The following is a 23,579-nucleotide window of genomic DNA, read 5'->3' on the forward strand; positions in this document are numbered from 1 at the left end:
CTGCTGATAAAATTTCCACTTTTCCTTGCATTGGCCATGCGATGATTATGGAAGCATTTAGCAGATTAATTGCTAAGGCTGAGAAGAGAGGTGTCATGGGTTTCAAGTTATAAGGTAGAGAGGGAAAAGGTACTCAAGTCTCTCACTTATTATTTGTAGATGATACTCTCCTCTTTTGCAAGGATAATGAAGATTAGTTGAAATATTGGAAGAGGATTGTTACTTGTTTTGAATTGGTGTCGGGCCTGAAAATAAATTTGCAAAAAAGTGAAATTATTCCAGTGGGGGCATGGAGGATGTTGATAGAACAATTGCTCTTTTTGGGTGTAAAGTAGGGAAACTTCCTACTTCTTATTTAGGTTTACTCCTTGGAGCCCTTCATAAGTTTTGTAGTGTTTGGGATGCAATAGAGGAGAGATTCAAGAGGAAATTGGCTGCATGGAAAAAAGAGTACTTGTCCAAAGGAGAAAGACTTTTACTTATTAAGTGCACTCTTTCAAACCTCTCGATCTATTTTGTGTCTCTTTTTGTAATTCCCAAGAAAGTGAAATAGATTATAAATGATTCAAAGGGATATTTTGTGGGGAGATATAGAAGAGAGGAGAAAGATTCACTTGGTAAATTGGGCATATATTTGTGATGATAAGAAGCATGGGAGGTTGGGGCTAAGACACTTGGAGAGTCTTAATCAAGCCTTGTTAGGCAAATGGTTATGGAGATTTCCCCTTGAAAGGGAGAGTTTCTAGAGGAAAGTCATTCTTGGAAATTTTGGGGAGGTGTGGGGGGGGGGGGGTTAGACCATAAGAGAGGTGAGGGATTCTCATAGGTTAAGCCTTTTGAAAGACATTAGAAAAGGGTGGGAAGAGTTCTTTCTTAGAACTAGTATTTGTATTTGAAATGGTAGGCGTACAAGATTTTGGTGGGACAATTGGGTTGGGGAGTCTAAGTTGAAAGATGTTTACCCTACACTTTTTAGGCTAGCTTCCCACAAAAATGCTACAATGGTAGATTTATGAGGGAGGGAAGGGGGTGTAAGTGCTTGTTGGGACATTCATTTTAGAAGACCTTTCCAATATTGGGAATTAGAGGAGGTGACTCATTTTTTGGAACACATTTCTTCGTTAAAAGTGCAGGAAAGGGATGATACTTTACTATGGAAAATTGATGGGAGGGGAAAGTATAATGTCAAGTCTTATTATAATCTCTAAGGGCTAAGAACAATTTATTATTCCTAGCTAAAGAGATTTGGGGATCATGTGCTCCTCTTAGAACTCTTTTTTCTTGCTTGGGAAGTAGTTTGGGGGAAGATATTAACTGTAGACGCGCTAATGAAGAGGGGGTGTTCCATGGTTAATAGATGTAGTTTTTGTAAAAATAGTGAAGAATCAACTGATCATATTTTGATTCATTGTGATAAGACAAGGCAGCTTTGGACATTGTTCATTACCGCGTGGGAAATCTTCTTGTAGAATGGAAATTCAAGGGGCTAGGGAAGAAGAAAAGGGCCATTTGGCGGTTGGCTCTAATTCATCTATTTTGGTGTATTTGAGGAAAGCACAACTGAAGGATCTTCGAAGATGAAGAATTGTCAAACCAAAGTTTGAGTGATCTCTTTATCCGTATGCTTGTAGAGTGGTCCCAACAGTTTTTGAATTTGGAAAATCCCTTTTATCTGAATTTTTTGGATGCTCTTTATTGTGGCTAGCCTTGCTCTTTTCTTACTTTTTTGGTGCTTGGTTTGGTTTTTTTGTGTATACTGCCTGTATAGGTTGGGTGCGTCCCCTGCTTTTAGCGTTTATTAACACAAGCCTTGGTCTATAAAAAAAAAAAAGGATCCTCTTTCTTTGAATCAGTGAGGCTTTGTTAAAATTAGAATTTCAATAAAGTGGGTGAGAAATTCAAGGATAGATGAAATAGGGGAATTTCAAATTGATGAAACTCTATGAAGGCTCGAAAATTGCAAAGGCCCCCCCCCACAAGTCTTCCCAAAAATGAATTTTTGTCCCATGTCCCACCAAAAATGGGGTATGATTAGAGATATCATGGAAGACCTAAGAAATGACCTTCTAAGGGCAACGATATGACCACCTAACTAAAATGTTTGCGCTCAACCATTTGGATGTGTTACATAGATGCTTAAGATAACCTTATGCCAAAGAGCAGTGCTCTCCCTATGAAACCTCCATAGCTACTTCCCTAAAAGGACTTTATTTCTCAAAGAAATGCTCTTGAACCCCAACCCTCCTTCCTCCTCTATCATAGTTGGATCCAATTAATGAGATGATCTCTCTTTCCTCCCCCAAACCTTGACCAAAGAAAATTGCTTGACCAATGAAAATTGCTTTTATTTTCTCAATATTTTTTGCCATTGAGGATAAAATCTTATAGTTTTGTTGACATTCTAAGGTTTTAGCTGGAGCCAATGGGAAGTGGAAGAATAGTTCTAATGGGTTATTTGGATGGAAATGAGTGTCATGATATTTGAGTATAGAGAAAATAGGTAATTCTTTAGTGCTTTGTATACACTATGCATTCACATTGAGTGCAATCAATATCCTTTTTGGTTTTCAGAGGGGGGTGGTGTTTGTTGGAGGATTGTGGATCATGTTAGAGGGTTGTGTTGCCCTTTTTTGTGGAAACATAGATTGGAAAATCACCATGTTGATAAGATGGCCAAGAAAGGAGGCTCTTTACTAGTTGACTTCATTGAGGATATCATAACCCCTTTAGATGTAGTACTCTGTTACTTGGATGTGACTCAAAGGTTTTCTGCTGTGAGATGTTTTATATTTTTTTTTTTACATATTCTCTTGTTCCTTTTCCGGTTATGAAGGGCTTCTTATCCTTTGTGCTTTTTGTTATATCTTTCTTTCATATAATATAAAGTAATTGCAGTTTCTTGTGAAACACTAGATCCAGGAGCATCCTGGATGGATTTTTTTTTAGGTGTATATCATAAACAAAATATATTCATTTCATTGGAGATGAACTACCCTTCCAAGACATTCTAGATGGAATCTTGAGATTCTTTGATTATCTATATGCCCGAAGCAAGTCCCACTCATCTGTTCATCTTGAGAAGTCCTACAGGATAGTTGTTTTTTATGTCATAAAGTGAGGTTGTTAATGAATGAAATGAAACAAAAAGGGGAAAAGAGAGAGAGAGAGAGAGAGAGAGAGAGAGAGAGAAGAAAAACTTATTATAGTTTGGGTGAGAAAGTGGAAATATTGTGCTTGTGAGAACTTACCTCTTAGAGCTGTTATGCTGGTGAAGCACACATTGTCATAAGAGAACCTTCTTTCTAGTAGTTTCTTTGAGGAAAAATGAAATATGCTTTGCACATCTGTCATTTTCTTATTTGTTTGTGATTCACAAGAGTGGCTTGGCAGTAGTTATATCTATTATTGTAGCCAAACTTTAGATGTGTCATGATCTCTTTGACCTATATGGAAGTCTTTGTTATGTTGTAGAATATCTATGTGCACTAAAAAGAATGCTAAAAATGTTAAGATGTTAATCATCATTCTCTTGACCATTGTTTCTCCCTTTCCTAGGGCTTTTAATATATTCTTGTATTTTACTGATACAAAAATTCTTCTCTTTACCAATGGCCTGACATGGTCTTGCCGTAGAGCTTAACAAATAAAATGATGTTTGTCTATTTCCTCGATTGTTATTATTTTCAAAATTCAAATCTTTATGATATGTGTGGTGGTCATGTTTTTAATAATGAATGAACTATATTTGAACTTCTGGTGAGGGTCTTCATATAAAAGTAAACTATCATTAATTTTTACTGTCATGAAGATCTTGGTTTACATTTTTGAAATAGGTGGTTGGGGCTTTACATTGCTTTGCATGCAGGAAATGAATTCACTATACCGGTTCTGGTCATACTTCCTCAGAAATATGTTCCATCGTTCTATGTATGAAGAGTTCCGGAAATTGGCTTTGGAAGATGCAGAATTCAAATATAATTATGGCTTAGAGTGCCTCTTCAGATTCTACAGGTATTTCTCTCAATTTATACTGATCAGAACTTAGAATTTCTTGAAAATGGTTCTTGGACAGTTAGAATGAAATGCAAGGGAGAGGAGATGAATCACAGATCATTGTTTTGTTTCTGGGATGGATGTCAGTTGGTCGTGTCATGCAAACTTTCTGTTCTTGAAATGTTTTGGAACCACTAATTAAATCATGTAAAATATTTGAATAAGTGAGGAATGCATGGAGGGATGACATGGATCAAGTAGCTGTTTCATAGTCTTCATGATCTCTTTGAAGAATATCTCATTCTCCTTCATATTTATTCTCTCTTTAATCAGAAACAAACACTCTATTGCTATGAAATTATAAGTACCAAGAAGGTTGAGAAATCCTTCTCCAATAACACAATCTGCTTCACAAATATGATCGAACATAGGAAAAGCTATACTAATCTAGATGGTTTTGAGAAGTTTCAATGCGCTTTGGGGAATTTGGAAGGGCTTCAATGAGTTTTGTTTGAAACCATATAGTTCTCCAATTGCATTTTTTTTAATGGGTAAACAAAATGCTATATTAAAAGCACCAATCAAAAAATTCTCCATTCGCATTTTGGTTTCCTTATGGTTACTTAATGAGGGGTTTTGGTGGTATAGGAAACTTAACTCGAGTTCTCTGATTTTGTTCTCTTGATTTTTTTTTTTTTCATTTCAAGTAATTGCTTTATTATTTTTCCTTTGGTTATGGTTCTGATGTTTGTCCCTTTGGGTTCTACCCCTTTCCAGTTACGGGTTGGAGATTTGTTTCAGAAAAAAAGTGTATGAGGATTTTGAACGGCTAACTCTTGAATTTTACAATAAGGGAAACATTTACGGGCTCGAAAAATACTGGTAAAATCATGATCTTCTCTATGAAAGTCTTGTTTTTTTGTTACTTTTTTCCCCTATTGTTATACTATCTTTTAGGAAAGGGTTTTGCTCTTTGAACTGCATACTTGTATCTTGAATAATATTTATATAAAAGACTAGGCATTTAAGGTTAACCAAATTGAATTTATATGCCTTTTTATTTTTATTATTATTTTTTTATAAGCCTTTAATTTTAGTGCCAGAGATGTGAAAGACTTGAATTGCAAAGGGTTAATAGGGATAAAAGGAAAATCTATAAGAAGAATCTTGGAACTAATTCAGAAATAAGATGGCAACAGGTGATTTAGCCATGAATCTGCCACACCTTGCCATGATGTGTATGAGTTAGGATCCATTTGATTTTTGGTCAGCTGGAGTACAAAGTCAGAATCATGAACCAAGTTTGGGGTCAATACGGAAAAAGATGGCAAGCCAAGTCATCCTCTCCCGATTTTATGTTGGGATTTATGTGATAGGGGTCTGGTTGGGTTTAGGCTGTAATTAACTACTACATTTGGATATTATGGTTTTGGATTTTGGGTTTAGGTTCATTTGATTGTCTTGGGCACATTTATACTTTTTCTTAACATATTTTATGGTAGACTCAAGTTTCCTATTTGTTCCCGCTACACATCTATTTACTTCTGGTACAGAAATAATTTAGCTTTGGTTGGGTTCATGTTCAATGGGGGAACATAGGCAATCTAAGTTAATTGAGTTCATGCTGAGCAAAGGGACATAAATAATCTTAAGCTAGATTAGGTTCATGTTGAATGGATTTTCAATGGTTTGGATCTAGGGTGATCATATTTGAGTAGGGCTGAAGTTGAGGTTCATTCTTTCTGAACTTCATTGTGATTCCTGCATTTTATGTGAAGATAAGACACATGGCTGAAAATGATCCTTGGAAAATTAGACAATTGAAATATTCTGTCATTTTTAGGTTATAATTCCATCTCAGAACTCCTTTGTTTTAAAGTCAAACACTTGCATTACTCTTTTAAATTTAGAAGTGCATTGAGGATTTTTGTTTCCAACTATAAAGGATTCCTGGTTTTTAGGTTTCAAAACAGGTTATTTCTTCTCCAACCAATTAAAAGGTTAAAATTTCAATCCTCTGGCCTTCAAAAAGAGCTCTACTCTGTCAAGTTAGGGGCTTGGCCAAAGGATGCCATTTTCACAATCAATGCGCATGAGGAGGAAAGAGTTGGTGGTCCTTTTGAGGTTTAACGGCAGGAAGTCTCTTGCTGTTGGAGATTTCGTTCAAGATCACCATTCTTGAAGCATTCAGTATTGTTGCACGTTCCTATCAAATTATAACAGCCAAACAAGATATAGGATACTTTTAAGGGAAGCACATTGGTCCGCACAAAGTCAACCATACAAGTCAGCAAACACCTTTCATGAATTTTGCAGGTTGTATTGTCTGCTCATGCTATTTTGTATGGATTAGGAAGTGGCTGTATCCAACCAGCTCACTGACCTTTTTTTTTTTTTTTTTTTGATTGGCAAACACACAAAGAAGCATATATTAGCAAGGAGCCCCAAAAACAGGCCCAAAAGCATACAGGGAGTATACAAGAGGCGCCTAAGGGCACAAAAAGAAGCAGAAATACAATACCAGCCCTCACCTAGCACCTAGCCAATCAAAAAAACCGAGTAAAGAGAGAGGACCTTCATTTACAACTGGTTTAGACCACACCCAAAGATTACAAACAAAAGAATTTTTCAACCTATTCAACGATAGCTCCTCATTGTCAAAGGCAATCCTATTTCTTTCCTTCCACACCGCCCAAAAGATACACAAAGGGGCAGCCTTCCACACCTTTCTGCGCTTCTTGCCCATATTAAATCCACTCCACCCACTAAGAGTATCTCTAACCGAATAAGGCAGGACCCAAGAAACACCAAAAAGAGCAAATAATAATTCCCATAACACTCTAGCCTTAGAGCACTGAATAAGAATATGATCAATAGATTCTTCTTCCTCACAGCAAAGAAAGCATCTGTTGGCTAAACACCGACCCCTCTTCTTGAGTTGATCCAAAGTTAATACCTTACCCCAAAAAGCTTCCCAAGCAAAGAAACCCACTTTAGTAGGCACACAAGGATTCCATATAATATTGATAGGGAATTGAACACCTCTTCTTGAATCTAAAATGCTATAAAGAGATTTAACTGAGAAAATCCCATCCTTTGTCTCTTTCCACAACAAACAATCTTCCACAAGAGGATTAAGCCTCCTCCCCCGAATTATCACAAGTAATCTCTCCACCTCCTCCACCTCCCAGTCATTAAAGGGCCTAGAGAATCTGGGACTCCAAACCCCTTCACCTCCAGAATGGTCCCACATCTCCTCTATCCAAGCCTCTTTATGAGCTGCAAAGGCATACAAAGAGGGGAATGAATTACAGAGAGTGGAGTTCCCACACCAATTATCTTTCCAAAATTTCACCCTTCTACCATTTCCCACAGAGAAGCCCACCCTGTTTTGCAAAAGAGCACCTTCCTTCCTTATATCCTTCCAAAAACCAACTCCAAAGCCCTCCCTGACTTCTTTAGAGTACCACCCCCCTTCTTCCTCCCCGAACTTCCTACTAATGACACGCCTCCATAGTTTATCCCTTTCATTTGCAAAGCGCCAATTCCATTTACAAAGAAGGGCCTTATTGAGAATAGACAAGCGTCTAACTCCCAAACCACCCTTACTCTTATCCATACACACGATATCCCATTTTACTAGATGAGGCTTTTTCTCCAAAGCTCCTCCTCCCCATAAAAAATCCCTTTGAATTTTTTCCAATCTTAAACTAACCGCTCTAGGAATTCGAAGTAACGACATCAAATATATAGGCATACTTGACAAGGTACTCCGAATAAGGGTCATTCTCCCGCCTTTAGTGATGAATTGCCTTTTCCACTTGGCAAGCCTTTTTCGGAACCTTTCTTCCACTCCATCCCAAATGGCCACGGACTTATGATTCGCCCCCAAAGGGATCCCCAAGTAAGTAGTTGGCAGCCTACCCACTTTACAACCAACCTCAAGAGCCAACAACTCCAAATTCTCTACTCTCCCAACCGGCAAGATTTCGCTCTTATCCAAATTGATTCTCAATCCTGATAAGGCTTCAAACCACATCAACAACCAGCTCAAATAAGTCATCTGATCTTGGGATGAATCACAAAAAACTAGAGTGTCGTCAGCGAACAGCAAATGAGAAACCAACGCCCCGTCGCCTCTTCTACCTTTTATCTTGCATCCTGAAAGGAAACCCCCTCTCACAGCCCTATGAATAAGCCTACTAAAAGCCTCCATCCCAATCACAAAAAGATAAGGAGAAAGAGGATCTCCCTGACGCAAACCCCTTGAACTATTGAAGAAGCCCTCTGGGGTACCATTGATTAATACCGAAAAAGTTGCTGTGGAAATACACCAAGATATCCAACCAGTCCACCTCTCCCCAAATCCCATTCTTTGCAAAACCGACAACAAGAAATTCCAGTTTAGATGGTCGTAAGCCTTTTCTATATCCAGCTTACACAACACACCGTTCTCCTTACTTTTCAGCATTGAGTCTATTGCCTCATTGGCAATTAGGGCTGCATCTAGAATTTGTCTACCTTCAACGAATGCATTCTGAGCTGAAGACACCACCTTTCCCATGACCTTTTTGAGTCTGTTAGCTAACACTTTCGCCAACAGTTTATACAACCCCCCTACCAAACTTATCGGTCTAAAATCCCTAAGATCCTCCGCACCCGCCTTTTTAGGGATAAGGACCAGAAAAGTTGAATTAAGGCTCCTTACGAATCTGCCACGCTCATGAAATTCCTTAAAGAAGCCCATAACCTCTACTTTCACAAACTCCCAACTAAATTGCCAAAAGCTGAGAGAAAAGCCGTCTGGGCCAGGAGCCTTGTCTCCATTCATATCTGATAAAGCGGAAAAGACCTCTTCCTCTGTAAACACCTCCTCCAACCTGGCTGCCTCCTCACCATCAATCCTATTAAAAGCCAAACCATCCATAGATGGATGCCATTCACCAGGATCAGTCAAAAGATTCTTAAAAGCTCCAACCACCCCTCCCTTAATTTCCTGCTCCTCTGTTAACCAAGTTCCATTCACCTTAATCTTAGACAAGCAATTTTTCCTTCTATGAGAGTTGGCCATCTTATGAAAAAAGCCAGTATTTTTGTCTCCCTCCTTCAACCACACCTCTCTTGATTTTTGCCTCCAAGAAATTTCCTCCATGAGAACCCATTTTTCAAAGTTCTCTTTTGCCTCCTTTCTAGCCTCCAGCTCCTCCATGGATAAAACACGTCCCTTCTCCTGATTATCCCAGAAATCCACTTTATCCAAAGCCAATTTCTTATTCACTCCCACCTTTCCAAAAACCTCTTTGTTCCAAGATTTTAAGATGACTTTCAGAGCCTTCAATTTCTCAGCAAGGATGAAACTGAAGGAACCACTGAATCTTAAACCTCGCCACCACCCGCCAAGCAAATCCTTAAATCCCTCCTCCTGAAGCCACATATTTTCAAACCAGCTCACTGACCTACAACCTCGAAAACAACATTAGCACAGCTACCACTGTCAAAAACCTTTGTAAACAGCTTGTTGATCTATTGACCATTTGTAAAATTATGTTTGCATGCCAATCTTCTGCAATTTATTTAAAGTAGTGGTAGGTGAGGGGTGGGCACATATCATGTGGTGTTTGCTTCTGGGCAGTTGGGATAAATTTCTCGCCAACCAGGTGGATTTCACCACATTATAAAAATTAGAGGATGTAGGAGTAAGCTAGGCCATTGTTCATAGTCAGTTCTCTAGGACAAACCCTATGAACACCATTATGAATTTCTAGATGGAAAGAAGTTATGCCGTTGCATTGATGGATAAAACATTTAATTACTATAACTGGAGTCGAAACTTTTATGATTGCTCCATTTTCCTTTTGGTGCACTATGGAAATGAGCCTGGAGCTCGAATCACCACTTCAGAAAGGTTGCACTAGAGTGTTGTTAAGGAGCAGTGGTTCTGAATCCTCTGGAGGGATCTGAACTTGTCAGAGCAGCAGCTGGATTGTGTCTCTCAGGTTCACGAGATGATTCTTTGTTTTTGGCTGTATTTTTTTAGTTCTTATTTCCCTCAGAAGGGATGCATACCTATAGAAAGATTGTTTTTGTCCATGGACAAGAACCATGGATGTGTGCAGAATGCTAGGCCTTGCTTTCTGCTGAAATTAGTGTATTGAGAGTTGAATGCGTCCCTATATAACTTATCTGCTGATTGAATTTTTACTTCTCCTTGTACCTGAGTCCTTTATTTATGTAGAGTTCAAATATATACAAAAGTAACCAAACTACCAAGAAACACATAAAACACAATACATAAGAACCTGTGCTTCACCGTTTTCCTTGTTTCCCATCGTATGCATTTGCAGGGATGGCCTTATAAGCTAAAACCAGATTGATATCAAGAATTCTTAACAAGCTTGGTTTGCATGTTGTCCTGCTCTGAAACGAGCTGAAACTCACTCATATATGGTGCTACCAACTCTTAACTAGCTTGACCAACATGTTTTCTGCTGCTGTGATTGCTGATTGTTGTTCCATGACAGGGCGTTTCACCATTTCCAGAAGAAGGATGATCATAAGGAACCTCCAAAGAAGCACCCTGAACTAGATAGATTGCTGAGGGAAGAGTACCGTAGCTTAGATGATTTTCGTGCCAAAGGGAAAGCTATGAAAGAGGACAGCCAGCAGTAATTACAGCTACGCTTCTGTCAACAGGAAACTCCGACCATCACCGAATTCTGAAAACTGGATTCCACCGTCACAGGTGAGCCCGAGTTGGGGTACCCAGTGTACAAAAATTGCAGCCAGGTAGGCACCTTGAATAGGCAGTTTAGTTTATGCCTCCTGGTTGGTATATAAACTAGAGAAGTTTTGGTCTTGGGTCCTTGGTATATTTTCCCCTCGGCTTATTTTTTGACTCAGTTGTGAGAGGTGTTGAGCCTTGGGCACCCACACCCACACCCCCAACCCCCATGTACATAGGAAAAAAAACCCAAAGAAATCAAAATAAAACCGAAAAAAGAAACAGAACAGAAGAGATGAACAGAGGGAACAGTTTATAACTGAGCCTTTTGGAAGGCATCAAATAAGACTTAAAAAGTTTTAGGTATTTCTTTGCTTTGTTCCACCTGTTTGGTTTATTCATTGTGTTGTTCTGTTCTGAGTTAAAACTGTTTCAGAAACCCTAGTTTATCGGTACGCAGATCTGAACCCTAGAACCCTAAAACGGGGTTTTGGATGGGAGAGGTCTGGTATCCTCTTGGTATCTTGCTGGGGTTCAGGGCATATATCATATATGTTGCTGTTTGTAGTAGGCTCAAACGCCAAAAAAATTGCAACCTGGGAATGAGCAGGACCAATTAGATCTTTCCAACTGGGAATGAAAGGCCTTTTATCCCCCACCCAGCCCGATCCATTATTATCATTTATGGATTCAAGGAGCGGAGATTACTAAAGGATCAGTTGTTGGTTGGGTCGAGACTGATTTTGGTGACTACGGGAACACGTTTGTTCAATGTAAGAATTATAGTCATTACACTATGGGCATGAAGGTCACTGCCATCTTCACATTGAATAATGAATCTATGGATGGAATAGACATACTTAATTAGCACAAGTTAACAAGAAAAATTTATTATTTGGTAATTATTTTTTAAAATAGTTTTTAAACTTTTAGAAAAAAAAAAAACATGCAAATAAGTGAGGAACGTGATTTTTTTTAATTAAATATTTATTTTTTATTATAACTCTTTTTAACCTTTGGAGCCACCAAGCCTTTCCATGGATTTGTAGAGTTCTCTATGAATCCTGACTTCTTTGGTACAACTTTATGTGCCATTGATTTTGTGTTAAAACTATATTTATTAATAATGATATTTTTGTAATTTAGAATATTTTAAGTAAATAAAATTTGTGCTTAAGAATTCTCAATTTTTTTTTTCAAAATAAAGATAAAGAAATAGTGTGTTCAAAAGTATATTCGAACATACTTTCATAATTTGATTTTTGAGGTCTCGATACCATGAAATCAATTTTTATTTTTTTCATTCATTTCTCTTAAACTTTTTCAAAATCTTTCACTTCTAAAATACTTTTAAATTATTCCTAATTATTTTTTAACCATTTTCTACAACCAATTTTTAATCATCAACTCTAAAAATGTATTCATGTAGTGTAAATATAATATTAGTGCGTGAATTAAAAAAATGTTTTAAAAAATATTTGAAATCACCGATATAGTAGTGATATTTTCATATATATACATCTTTTTCGATATATCTCAATATTTTCATGAACCTCCCTACCTTTTTTGGGAACACAAGTAGGATTGGTAGAATTCAAACTAATAAGGGTTGGAGAACATATGAATATGAGATCAAGCATTAACACACTAGAAAGCATTATTCGAGCCAATGTCTAGTCCAAGCTTGAGCGAGGCTAAGGTCTAAGCCTAGGTTCAAATCAAGATAAGGTCCCGGCGTAAGTCAAGTTAAGGTCCAAACCTAAGCGTTGCCATGGTTCAAGCCTAAGCCCAAGCTACACCATGGTCCAAACCCGGGTTTAGACCATACAAAGGTCTAATTTCAAGCCCAAATCGAAGTTTAGGTGTAGACACAAGCTAAGTTTCCAGCAGAATTAAGAATAGAAGTTGCACACTCAATTTTACAAATCAATAAAATTAAATTTGTTCCTTCTTTTTTACCATTTTTTTAAAAAGAAATTTATGGGTAGAACCTAACTTTCTTGGAAAAAAAAATAAAGGAATAATCCAAATAAACATTGGTGACAAACTCCACTGAAAATAGCGTGTGCTTGGATGGTAAGCTAAAAAGAAATAGGGAAAGGGCATGAACCCCAGTAATAAGAGCAGAAATCAGAGTCGGGTTGGTTATATAAACAGCCGCCTTGGCGTCATAGCCTCTCACTTGTCTTCTGCCCACATGGCTTCTGAGAAGGAGGCTGCTGTTGTAGCCACTCCCTCTGATTCTCCAACCATGTAAGTTTATTGACTCTATTTAGATATTTCGTTTTCTTTTCTGATTGTGGTTTTGTTTCTGATTTTCCTTCTTTCTTAATGGGTTCTGATTTGTTGATTCTGCTGTGGAAATGGGGTTTCTCTTTTTGGGTGTAGAAAATGGTGAAAATTAGTCTAATGGTGTTTTTGGATAAGGGGAAGGGAAATTTTTTGAAGGAAAATTGAATTGTGTTTTTGGTCGTATGGGAACTGGGAAAAATGATGGAAACTTAGGGGGAATTTGTGGATTTTCGACCTTGGGGGAAGGAATGGTGGAAAATTTTATTGAGACCAACCAGGAAATGGAAAATGGGAGACCAAATTATCTTGTTTGGTTGTCGTGGGAAATGAGAAATGGGAAATGGGAAATGGGAAATAGGAAATAGGAAATGGGAAATCAAATTCTCTTGTTGGGTTGTTGTAGGAACTGGAAATATGGGGGCAGTTTGTGGGAAATTTTCTCGTCATTCTTTGTAATATCACGCACTGTCAAGGATAATTCTTGTGTACATGGTTTTGTGGTCCGTTTGACGGTTTTTTTAAAAAAAAATCTAATTCCGATATCTACCACACTGGGGGACATAATAAGGAAAAGGGAAAAGAAAATGAAGTAGTGATGGAAACGGGAAGGAAAAGAAAACGTGATGAAAATTTTGAGGCAAATTTATGCATTTTGAAACTTGAGGAAAGAGTTTGTAATTTATTTTGTTCTCTTTCCTTGTTGAAACATGGTGGAAGAAAAGATTAGTTTCTAGATAGAATTTGGTATGTTTCTTCCCTTTTCTCTCATCCATTTCTAGACCCAAATGGAGCCTAAGTGCTCCACTTGGACCTCGGAAAGTGGGGAAACAATTAGTGAAAGAAAAATGGGAAGGAAACGAAAAGAAAAGGAAAATAGAAAGCAAGTATGATCTTAGTAATTTCTTTTATATTTTTTATCCAACTTTGTTCACTTTTTAAATAGAGAATGCTATTGAAAGTGTATAGAATCTTCAAGTATTTTTCATTACATTTCATTTTCCTTGTATTTTGCCATCAGATTCTTTTCCTTTCTTCACCTTTTCCTAATAGTTAATAGGATAAAAAGAAAAGGGCAGTTTTAGGGGTTTATTTGATTGCTTATTTAATAGTAGAATCAATTTAGTGAAACTTATGTTGTTTTCTTAAAACTAAAAGAATATCAAGGGGTTTGAACTTAAATCAGAGTTGAATTTCAGTTGGTTTGGAAGTGGAACAATTTTTGGTATGTTTATGCCCCAGTTTATGAGTTGTTACTTTTCCTTTTCAATTGCTAGGGGTGTTAGATTGTGTTTTTCAATTTGGATATTTTTATGAGCATGTCGGTCTGAAAGTCATTGTATGTTGTGTTTATTTGCAGATTTGACAAAATCATTAACAAGGAAATCCCAGCAACCATTGTTTATGAGGATGACAAGGTATTATCAAACTAACTACCTTTCTAATTGAGACTCTTTTACTAGAGATTTTTCATCATTTGATCTGTGGTCAAATTGACTGTTCATATAAGAGTCGTACTTTTGGATTTTCCATGTATATTTTAGTCCCTACTCTGGAATTTTTGAGAATTTTCAATTCATCACATGCAACGAGAAGTGTTATTTGGAATTGGTTTGGATTTTTCTCTGGTGTCATCTTATTTTTCATTATGGATACAGGGAAATCATCCATTTTCAGGAAGATTATTAAGATAATCTATTCCTGTTGCCTGGTTTTTTCTTGTGCTCTCTAATCTTAACCATACATGTACCCCTTATTAGTCCTATGGAGGGGGTTTTTTTAATGCAGTTTTACTAAACAAATTCGTACAAATGTCCTGTATAATTGTTGATCACATTCTTCACAACCAAGTAGGATGTATCTTACACCCTTGTGTTCAAAAAAATTGTGCAATTTATGTCCTCATTTGAATGACTTTTTCCCTTAAGAACTTTTTGTTTTTAATTTATCATGGCATATCTACCCAATTGCAGTCCCATTAACCATACCGTGGCTACTGTTGTTGGGAAAGGTCTTTGTTAACTTTGTTTTGCTTGGAGGACTTTTCCTAGTTTGTTGATTTGGGGGAAGGCTTCAATGGTCCAAGGTCTCCAGTGAAAATAGAAATTGTAATGAATGCCATCTTTATGTTCTATTCTTAACTTGTAGAAGCTGGTTGATCTTTTTTTCCCATTTGTTTTATTATATAGTTTTTCCAACAGAATTGAATGTGCTATTTTTCTTTCATCCATCTTTTTTTTTTCAACAGGTTCTTGCTTTCAGGGACATAGCTCCCCAAGCTCCTACACACATTTTGCTTATTCCCAAAGTTAAGGATGGATTAACTGGACTCTCTAAGGTATTACTCCGTAAATGCCATTTTTTTCCCTTACGTTTCCATGGACACTAATTTAGTAACTTGTTTCGTTTTGCGCAAAGTGAAATGATCCCATAAATTACTACTAAGAGCTGCTAATTGCTCCCCAAAAAGAAGCCATTTTGCTATTGAGTTTAAGCATCTGGTAGAGGCTGTCAGCAACGGTTTAGTTTCTAGCAAATTTATCAAAATTTATTAATACTTTAGGTTAACATATCCTGAATTTTGGTACCCTGAAATTCAAGACTAGTATGAATGTTTATTGGAAACATGCTTGAGTGAATGGTACTAGTAGAAGTAAATTTTTTCCATATCTCACACTGTTTGTTTGGGCACTGTAAAATGATAATTTTTATAGTATATTTTTTCATCTGTCCTCTATACAGGGCAACTCAAGAGTTAAGACACCCAGACACAAGTGTTATTGTGCTTTGCACTTTGAGAGAACTGCTATTCATGAGACTGAATATTGCTTCCTATTAAGATTTAATCTGGGAGAGTCTCTATCATTGAATCATATGGGGCTTACCCTTGGGTGCATTCGCAGTGGGGATCTGGTTATGGAGAGCGTTGGAAGACTGTTGGCCAACTGGAGGAGGCACTATATGTCAATAGGGTCTAGGGTTACTTTTAATAGGGTGCTCCTCATACAGTATGCCTATGCACTTCATATTCTACTCATCCCAGGCTCAATTAGGAGTACTTGGGAAATTGGAGATGGGTTTTCTCTTGTAAGGGTTAGGCCGAGGAGGGAGTTGTTTGATTGGCTTGAATTGGGGGTTGTGCTTGCTATTAGGGATTTGGAAAGGATGACTAGGGCTTTGCTTGGAAAATGGTTATGGAAGTTTGTTGTGGAGAGGGATAGTAGTTGGAGGGTTGTGTTTGAGAGTCGGTGCTGTTATTCTAGGGAGTTGAGAGGTTTTGATGTGTGTGGGGACCATGGAAGTAAGTTTTTGGTTGAATCCAATACTTTCCTTCTCATAAGATGGGTGGTGGTGGCAGGAGGGGCCATTGAAGGAGAGTTTTCAAGATTACACAGGATTGCAGAGGATATAGGGGGCTTGGATGGCAGAATTTGAGTTTCAAAGAGGAGTGTGGAATTTTCATGATTAGTAGTCAGAGTTGATGATGGCATTTAGTGACCACATTTAGATGGTGAAAGGTGTGCTCAGTCCAGGATGATGGTTTTCCTATGGAGGCGGACTTGGATAACGATTGGTTAAATCCTAGTGTAAAAAGATGATGAGAAGTGGAGTGGAAGGATTTCTGACCAAATAAACTCGAGGTTTCTACCAAAATGATATTTTCTTTGCATGCACAACAGCTCAGAGCTTACCTATGGTCCAGCCAATGAGAGGAGGTAGAATCACTCCAACCAGGCTTGCATGTGCTAGAAGGATGGGGAGAGCATGGATCATCTATCAGTTTTCCTAGAAACTCTGAAGCATATGTTGGCAAGCTCACATGGACCATATGGCAAGTCTGTAAGTCCCTATTTCCCCAGAAACTCAAAAGCATATGCTGGCAAGCTCACATGGACCACATGATGAGTTGGTAAGTCAATGGAGAGGGTGAGGAGGAATGGTTGGCAGGCAACCATGTTCTTATTTTGCCTGGGAACTGCAGAAGAATAGGAGAATTTTTTGAGGGTGTAGAAGACAATGGGTGGGAGGCCAAAGAAAATGATTCTGCATGCCTTATTTTTGTGGACAACAACCTTGAGCAGTCAGCTTAGGAGATTACTTCTGGTCTTTACTGATCCTTAATTGGAGCCTGAATTGTAGATCATTGCTCAGAGGGGTACTTCTCCATTCTGCTTCTTTAAGAGTTTCTCAGGTTTTCTTTCCTTTTTTCCTTCTTCCCCACTGAGGTTTCCCTATATGATTTGTGTGTAAACTGGTAGTTCCCTCTTCTGCACTTTTTGTATTGGCCCTTCCTCTTATCAAATGAAAAGATTTGGTCTAGGAGAAAGTTAAAGCCAAAAAAGTGAGAGTCCATAAGCCAAAACCCCATGTTGAGGAAGTAAAGTTTTGAAGCTCAAAGGTGTTGTATGTTGAGAATGGAGCAAGTTTTGGTCTTTCCACATTTCTACATAAGCAAGGATTAAAATATCAGAAATTATGGAAATATCAATGGTTAGATTTTATGGAAATGTTGGATGGAAATTTGGACAAAAAATATCAATGGAATGAAAATTAATCAAAACTTATATAAATATTCAGAAAAAACTTGAAGAAATGATAACAACTAGCAATAATATACATATTGAAGTTGTTTTGTTGAAAAAAACAATATATGTAAAATATAATTTGTGACATTTAGTAATAATGTAAAAATTTGAAAACGCTTTTAATAATAAAATAATAATCTATCTAGTATTCAAGATATAAAAGAAATGATTATATATATATATATATATATATATATATATATATATATATATATATATATTAAAAATGTTAGTAATTTTATTTACAAGTTTATATTTCCTTTGAGGCTAGGGTTTGATTCCCAAGCTCTCCTCTCCCTTTTCATTTTGAGACCCTTCTTTGACCAGTTGGCCCGAAAAACTACTCGAGATGGCAATGAAAATCTGAATAAAATCAGAACAAAACCGAAAATTTCCCTCCACTACATATATTGTGTTAGGGTCCCTCTGTGGCGTGATATTTTGTCAAAATATTGCCGATTTTCGGCTAGAAAATGGTGTTTCGTCATAAGTTCTCTTTGGCTAGTTTTAATGGTTTTTCGTGGTTTTATGGACTTCATTTTCCAGGCTGAAGAGAGGCACACTCTGATTCTGGGCCACCTTCTTTATACTGCCAAGCTCGTTGCTAAACAAGAAGGCCTTGAAGATGGATTCCGGATTGTGATCAATGATGGTCCCAGTGCATGCCAATATGTATTCTTCTCCATTATCAGAGCTGGAAATTGAATGATATTTTGTTTCAAATTTGACTTCTAAAATTTCTAAAATTCGGTTTGGTTGCATTGCCATTTCCTGTCTCGTGTTTCTGAAAATAAATGATAACAATCATGAAAACCTCTCCATTTAACTTTGTTTTTATTTCTAGAATTTGTTATCCTGCAACTGTCATCACTGCTCGTCAGCTGTATCGTGTCTACCACCACCTTCTCTACTGGCATTCCACCATCTTCCCCTCCACCATCACTGCCACCCCACCCCAGCACACAGCACCACCACCTCCATTTCTGAGTATTGTTCATCTTTTTTAATACATTGCAGCCGTATTGTTGAACTACCAACACCCTCACATGCGGTCCTATACCCGCGTGTGGATGACACATACAGTAATAAGACAAATAACAAATTTTTGTTGATAAAAATGGAAGACTTGAACCCGAGGTCTCTAGTTAAGCAGATCTCTAATACCATGTTGGGTTTAAAAACTTAATGACTAGTGATGCAACCAATGCTACCTTCTTTTCTTAACCCGATATTAAGGCAAAAATGATTTTTGCAGGCCAATCTGTTTATCACATTCACGTCCATCTTCTAGGCGGACGACAGATGAACTGGCCTCCCGGCTAAGCTGAAGCTATCATGGACGTGTCATATGGTACGTCTTCCAATATGTCGGTGTCTATGGAAAATTAAAATCAGTATTGAATAAATTTGTCTTGGAAGTAGACCATGTTCAAGAACCCTAAATGCTTTGCCTCTATGGATTTTGATGCTGAAGAATGCCAAACTATGAAATGTATCTTCAGTGTTTCTGCTGTTATGGAATATCCAAATTAGTTACTTTGAGGTTAGCATCCCGAGGTTTGGATTCTCATGAAGAGTCTGAAGAGCTCGACCATGAAAGGTCGCTCGGTCATCATAAAAAGAAGAAAAAAAAAATAATTTATATATTAGCGTATAATACCTTTACAATAAATAAGCAAACAAAATTGTTTTTATTTTTGAGTACTTGAACACGTTCGAGAATTAATTTTAAGAATTGTTTAAGCTCCTTTATCGTATATTGTATTTTGTCCTCTCACATACAAGTCTTGACACTTTGTCCCTAAACTTATTTAAAAAAAAATGTTTTACATTCAAAATTAATTAAAAAAAAAGTCAACAAATAGTTTATTAAATGAAGAAATAAGGTTGAAATATAAATATCGAAGATTTCACATTTCACTATTACAATGAAAACTTTTGAATATTTATGCAAGCATGAAATCAATGTAAAAAAAAAAGAAAAAAAAAAGAAAAAGAAGAAGGGATACGAAACAAATCAATATTCATTGATAACTTGTGAAATCCAAGGAAAAAATTGGTGGCTTGAAGGGTAAAAATAATAAATAAATAACCATATCCTCAATTATTTGCATTTATTTTTTTGTAATTTTTTAAAGATTAAAAGTATGGATGAATGTTAATAGAGAAGGGTATTTAAAATAGATAGAAGATCTTATGGGTGTGAATGATTTGGTCATCAATCATGTTAGGAAGGTACATATTTTAGTTGGGACAGCTTTTCTGGTGATTTGATCTCCAACTTTATGGTGATTTGATCTCCAACTTGTTCCAATTAAATATATGCCTCCTCCATCCATCCAACACCTTTTATTTTTTTTGACCCCTAAGATATTTTCTATTTATGTACATAAATATTTTTTTTTATATTAATTTTAAAATTTATGTTGTCCAACAATTAAAAATCAATTTCTGACCCTTCATAACACATGGAAATATGATATGATTAAATTACATTTTTAAATTGTAGGGTCAAAATTTGACAATTCTAGTCAAATTTTATTCCTTTGATTATTTTAAAAGTTATTTGAAAATTAATGGAAATTTGCATATCAACCTTTCAAGCAATATTTACAAACATTATATTTATTTATAAATAAAATTGGAAATAATAACAACTCCAAATATATATATAATTTTTAATATTTGACATTTATTTAAAATAAAAATTCTATTTCATTCCAAAATTTACTATAAAAAAAATATGAAATTTCTCTTGTGATATTTAGAAATTGTTCAATAACTTAAAATTTTAGTAAATAAATAATTAATTATTTATTAATAATAGTCATGATTAAAATATTTAAAAATTTTATATTATATTATTCAATATATAAATTTTTTTATATCTATTAAATAATATATATTAGTATTATAAATATTTTTAGTTTCTTCTTTTCTAACTATAATTTAAAATTTTAATCAAAATTTTTCATTTTTTAAAATAAGTAATATAGAAAATAAAGTGTATAATATATTATACCACTTGACCTATCACATGTTGATCAAATATAAGATATGATAAACGCCGTGACAACTTATCTTATTACCAACTAGATATAAGATATGATATATTATTATTTTTTATTCTATATTATGTTATATTTAGCAACAAAAAAAATAGTTTTTTTTTTTATATATATAGAAAATTTGAAGAAATAAAAAGTTTTCTATATGTACTAAGAAGATGGTTTTAATTTTTGAAAATTTTGAACCAAAATATAAGGAAAAGAAAATAAACAATAGGTTAAAAATTAATATATCATTTTTATTTGGAAAATGCAAAAAATTATGCTTAAGTAAATAAAGAAAAAAAAATGGGTTGTGGAATTTCTTTTCTTTGCACATAAGATATTTATAACATATCCTTTTATTTAGAAACCAAATACAAATTTTTAATAATATTCAACATTTCAAGAAAAATGATTATGACATATTAATATCTAAATGATATATTCATAATAAGATACTTAGGGTTTACAACTGTTTTTTAGAATAATTTTTTAATCTTTAGAATAAAAATTATAGAAAACATATTTAATAATTAAAAATTATTTTCTGTTTTCTGTTTGTATAAATATAAAATATTGATATTTTCAAAGAATATCTTTTAATTGTTTATGTTTTTTCATTTATTTTTTAAGGGTTGATTTAATAAATTATTATACAAATTTATAGAATAATTAAAAATAAAATATTTTTAAAACATATTTAAAAATAAGTTAAAAATATTTTAAATTTTCAAACAAATTTTTATTCTATAAAAATTGGAGAACAAAAACTATTTTTTAAAATAGTTATCAAATAGATAATTATGTTTTGTCTAATTCTAGAAAAATTTAAATAAAAATATGAAAAAAAATAAAATAAAAAATGAAGAAAATTTAAATTTAATAAAGTAACTTTAATTTTTTTCCCTTCTAAAGAATTGAAATAATTTTAGAATAGATAATTTTTAACTTACTTCAGTTATATTATATTTTCTTTTATTAATATATTTTTTTGCTTGGTATTTTACCGAGAAACAAACACGATCAAGTACAAATATTTCCCTGTACCCTACATATACATATACCAGTGGCAGCTGGCATGAATTTCACAAACCCAACACCCACTTCTCCATCTCAATTTTCCCATAAATTCCTTCGGCTTTGATTTTGATTCCCCACAAAGGAAAAAGGAGAGAGAGATTCACACCCAGAAATGGAAAGGCTAACCGTCATGAAAAGCTTCAACAGACCCTTGCCTCCATCTCCCTACTGTTCCTACCTTCCAAAAACAGCCCCACTCAGGGATGCGTCTTTCTCCGCCTACCTCAACCCCGACGGCCTCACTTCCGCCCCCAAGAAGGACGTCCCAGCCATCGCCGAGGACTCCGAGATCAGCATTTTCGATGCCCAGAAGTACTTCAACGAGAGCAGTGAACATCAGCAGAGGGAGAGCAAGAGGGTGGCGCTGGTTGGGGCGGAGCATTGCGAGTCCCAGTTCGTCACCAGGACGTCTTCGGTGTCGTCGGTGGAGGGGTACGGGAGGAACTACCGGGCCCGGTCCTTCCACGCCACCCCGACGGCCTCGTCGGAGGCGAGCTGGAACAGCCAGACGGGGCTTCTGTGTAATCCTCCGGGGACGATTGGTGTCAGCGTGAGAAGCATAGGTAGTGAGAAGAAGAATGTGTGGGGTAGAAAATGGTTTTTTGGGAGAAAATGCCCGTGTTCGGGGAAGAAAGCGGTTGAGATTCAGGAAAAAGTGTCAGAGCCCAGGTCACCAATCCGCCTGAATCATAATCTTGGATCGGATCCCAAGAGGCCGACAGAAAGATTGAGTGGAAACACCCTGCAAAAAGTGTCCAAAAAGTCAGCAAAAAGTCTCGACAGTCCGCACGGCCACGGCCGGGACTGGGCAGACAGGCATGATTTGATTCCCAGTCCTCCCAAATTCCCACCGGCAACCCATTTTCCCTCCAACCAATTGGCTCGCAGGGTGTTGGCCTCCGGAACTGGATTTTCATTCCCCATTCTCAGCCAAGCTCCGCCGGTGAAGTTGGTGTTCACCTCCGCACGTAATCCCATTCCCCTTGAAGACCCTCCGCGCGACTCCTTGGAGATTTTCCGCCCCTCCGACGACTGCATTTCCCGGAAATCAACCGACAGTATCCCACCCCGGATCTTCGCATCCAATCCGGCAGCTGCGGAACGGAGGAGCTTCACGTTTTCGGCGAGCCCTAAGTCGCGGGGCACGGCCATGGACGACGACGTGGCAAGCGATGCCAGCTCGGACTTGTTCGAGATCGAGAGCTTCACCACCCAGACGACCACCACCACCGCGACCAACTACCCAATGTACCACCGCCGCGACTCCCTCGACGATGCATCCCGGCGGTTCGGGTATTGCCGACGGAGCCTGGACGAGCCAGCCACTCCGTCCGTCGCCCCGACGGAGTGCTACGAGCCGAGCGAGGCGTCCATTGACTGGAGCGTGACCACGGCCGAAGGATTCGACCGTGGCAGCGTGACGAACTTCTCGGTGTCGGCATCAGACATAGTAGATGATGTGACATTAATGAGACAGGAGTTACAGAGACTGGGCAATGGCGGCTTCAACGACAACGATGGGGGTGGGGGCGGGAGACGACGGGGGAACGGGATGCTGATGAGCTGTCGATGCGAGAAGGCGGTGAGCGTGGGGCCGGGGCCGACGCCGGTGAAGGAGGGACAGTGGGGAAGAGGAGGGGGGCCAGGGTACATAGGTAGCTCAACGTCTAGGCATGTGAGTAGTAGGGCAGGGGTGGTGAATAAGCCACCCCTCGCAAGGTCTCATTCCGCTCGCTTGTCCCTAACTTTTGCAACATAGGGAGAGCCCTCTCCTCCCTCACTGTTTCCACATTCTTAAAAAATAGACAACACTCTTATCCACCGCCTTCTGCTTGTACTCTTCTTCACTACCTTGTATGC

General features: G+C 37.1%; 3 protein-coding genes across 5 annotated transcripts in view; all 3 read left to right on the forward strand.

Annotated features, from left to right (window-relative positions):
• The window catches only part of LOC117921234 (la-related protein 1A-like), a 34,269-nt gene extending 23,173 nt beyond the window's left edge, over positions 1-11,096 (forward strand). For 2 of the 3 annotated variants that reach the window (XM_034839065.1, XM_034839066.1), the window contains 3 exons: positions 3,866-4,011; positions 4,771-4,875; positions 10,515-11,096. In XM_034839065.1, coding sequence (XP_034694956.1) covers positions 3,866-4,011; positions 4,771-4,875; positions 10,515-10,662 — 399 coding nt within the window. In that variant the 3' untranslated portion in view covers positions 10,663-11,096. Of the gene's footprint in view, positions 1-3,865; positions 4,012-4,770; positions 4,876-10,514 lie in introns of those variants that run through there. The other variant, XR_004652307.1, reaches the window with a different exon arrangement.
• Positions 11,097-12,792: 1,696 nt separating this feature from the next.
• LOC117921249 (14 kDa zinc-binding protein) lies at positions 12,793-19,136 on the forward strand. Its single transcript, XM_034839089.1, has 5 exons — positions 12,793-12,967; positions 14,364-14,421; positions 15,252-15,341; positions 18,136-18,253; positions 18,845-19,136. The coding sequence occupies exons 1-5, from the start codon at positions 12,819-12,821 to the stop codon at positions 18,910-18,912; spliced, it is 483 nt and encodes a 160-aa protein (XP_034694980.1). The 5' UTR covers positions 12,793-12,818; the 3' UTR covers positions 18,913-19,136.
• A 2,566-nt stretch (positions 19,137-21,702) lies between these two features.
• LOC117921090 (protein PHYTOCHROME KINASE SUBSTRATE 4) lies at positions 21,703-23,579 on the forward strand. The gene has a single exon (XM_034838887.1). It carries the CDS (start codon positions 21,832-21,834, stop codon positions 23,476-23,478), a length of 1,647 nt encoding a protein of 548 aa, XP_034694778.1. The 5' UTR covers positions 21,703-21,831; the 3' UTR covers positions 23,479-23,579.

This window comes from Vitis riparia, chromosome 8 (assembly GCF_004353265.1).
Source record: "Vitis riparia cultivar Riparia Gloire de Montpellier isolate 1030 chromosome 8, EGFV_Vit.rip_1.0, whole genome shotgun sequence".
Classification (NCBI taxonomy): domain Eukaryota; kingdom Viridiplantae; phylum Streptophyta; class Magnoliopsida; order Vitales; family Vitaceae; genus Vitis; species Vitis riparia.

Excerpts from the sequence above, each read along its gene's own strand:
- LOC117921249 (XM_034839089.1), top strand. The coding sequence starts at position 12,819 with ATGAACCCCAGTAATAAGAGCAGAAATCAGAGTCGGGTTGGTTATATA. Across the intron at positions 12,968-14,363 it reads CCCTCTGATTCTCCAACCAT|ATTTGACAAAATCATTAACA; the intron begins GTAAGTTTATTG and ends GTTTATTTGCAG. Across the intron at positions 14,422-15,251 it reads TTGTTTATGAGGATGACAAG|GTTCTTGCTTTCAGGGACAT; the intron begins GTATTATCAAAC and ends TTTTTTCAACAG.
- LOC117921090 (XM_034838887.1), top strand. The coding sequence starts at position 21,832 with ATGGAAAGGCTAACCGTCATGAAAAGCTTCAACAGACCCTTGCCTCCA.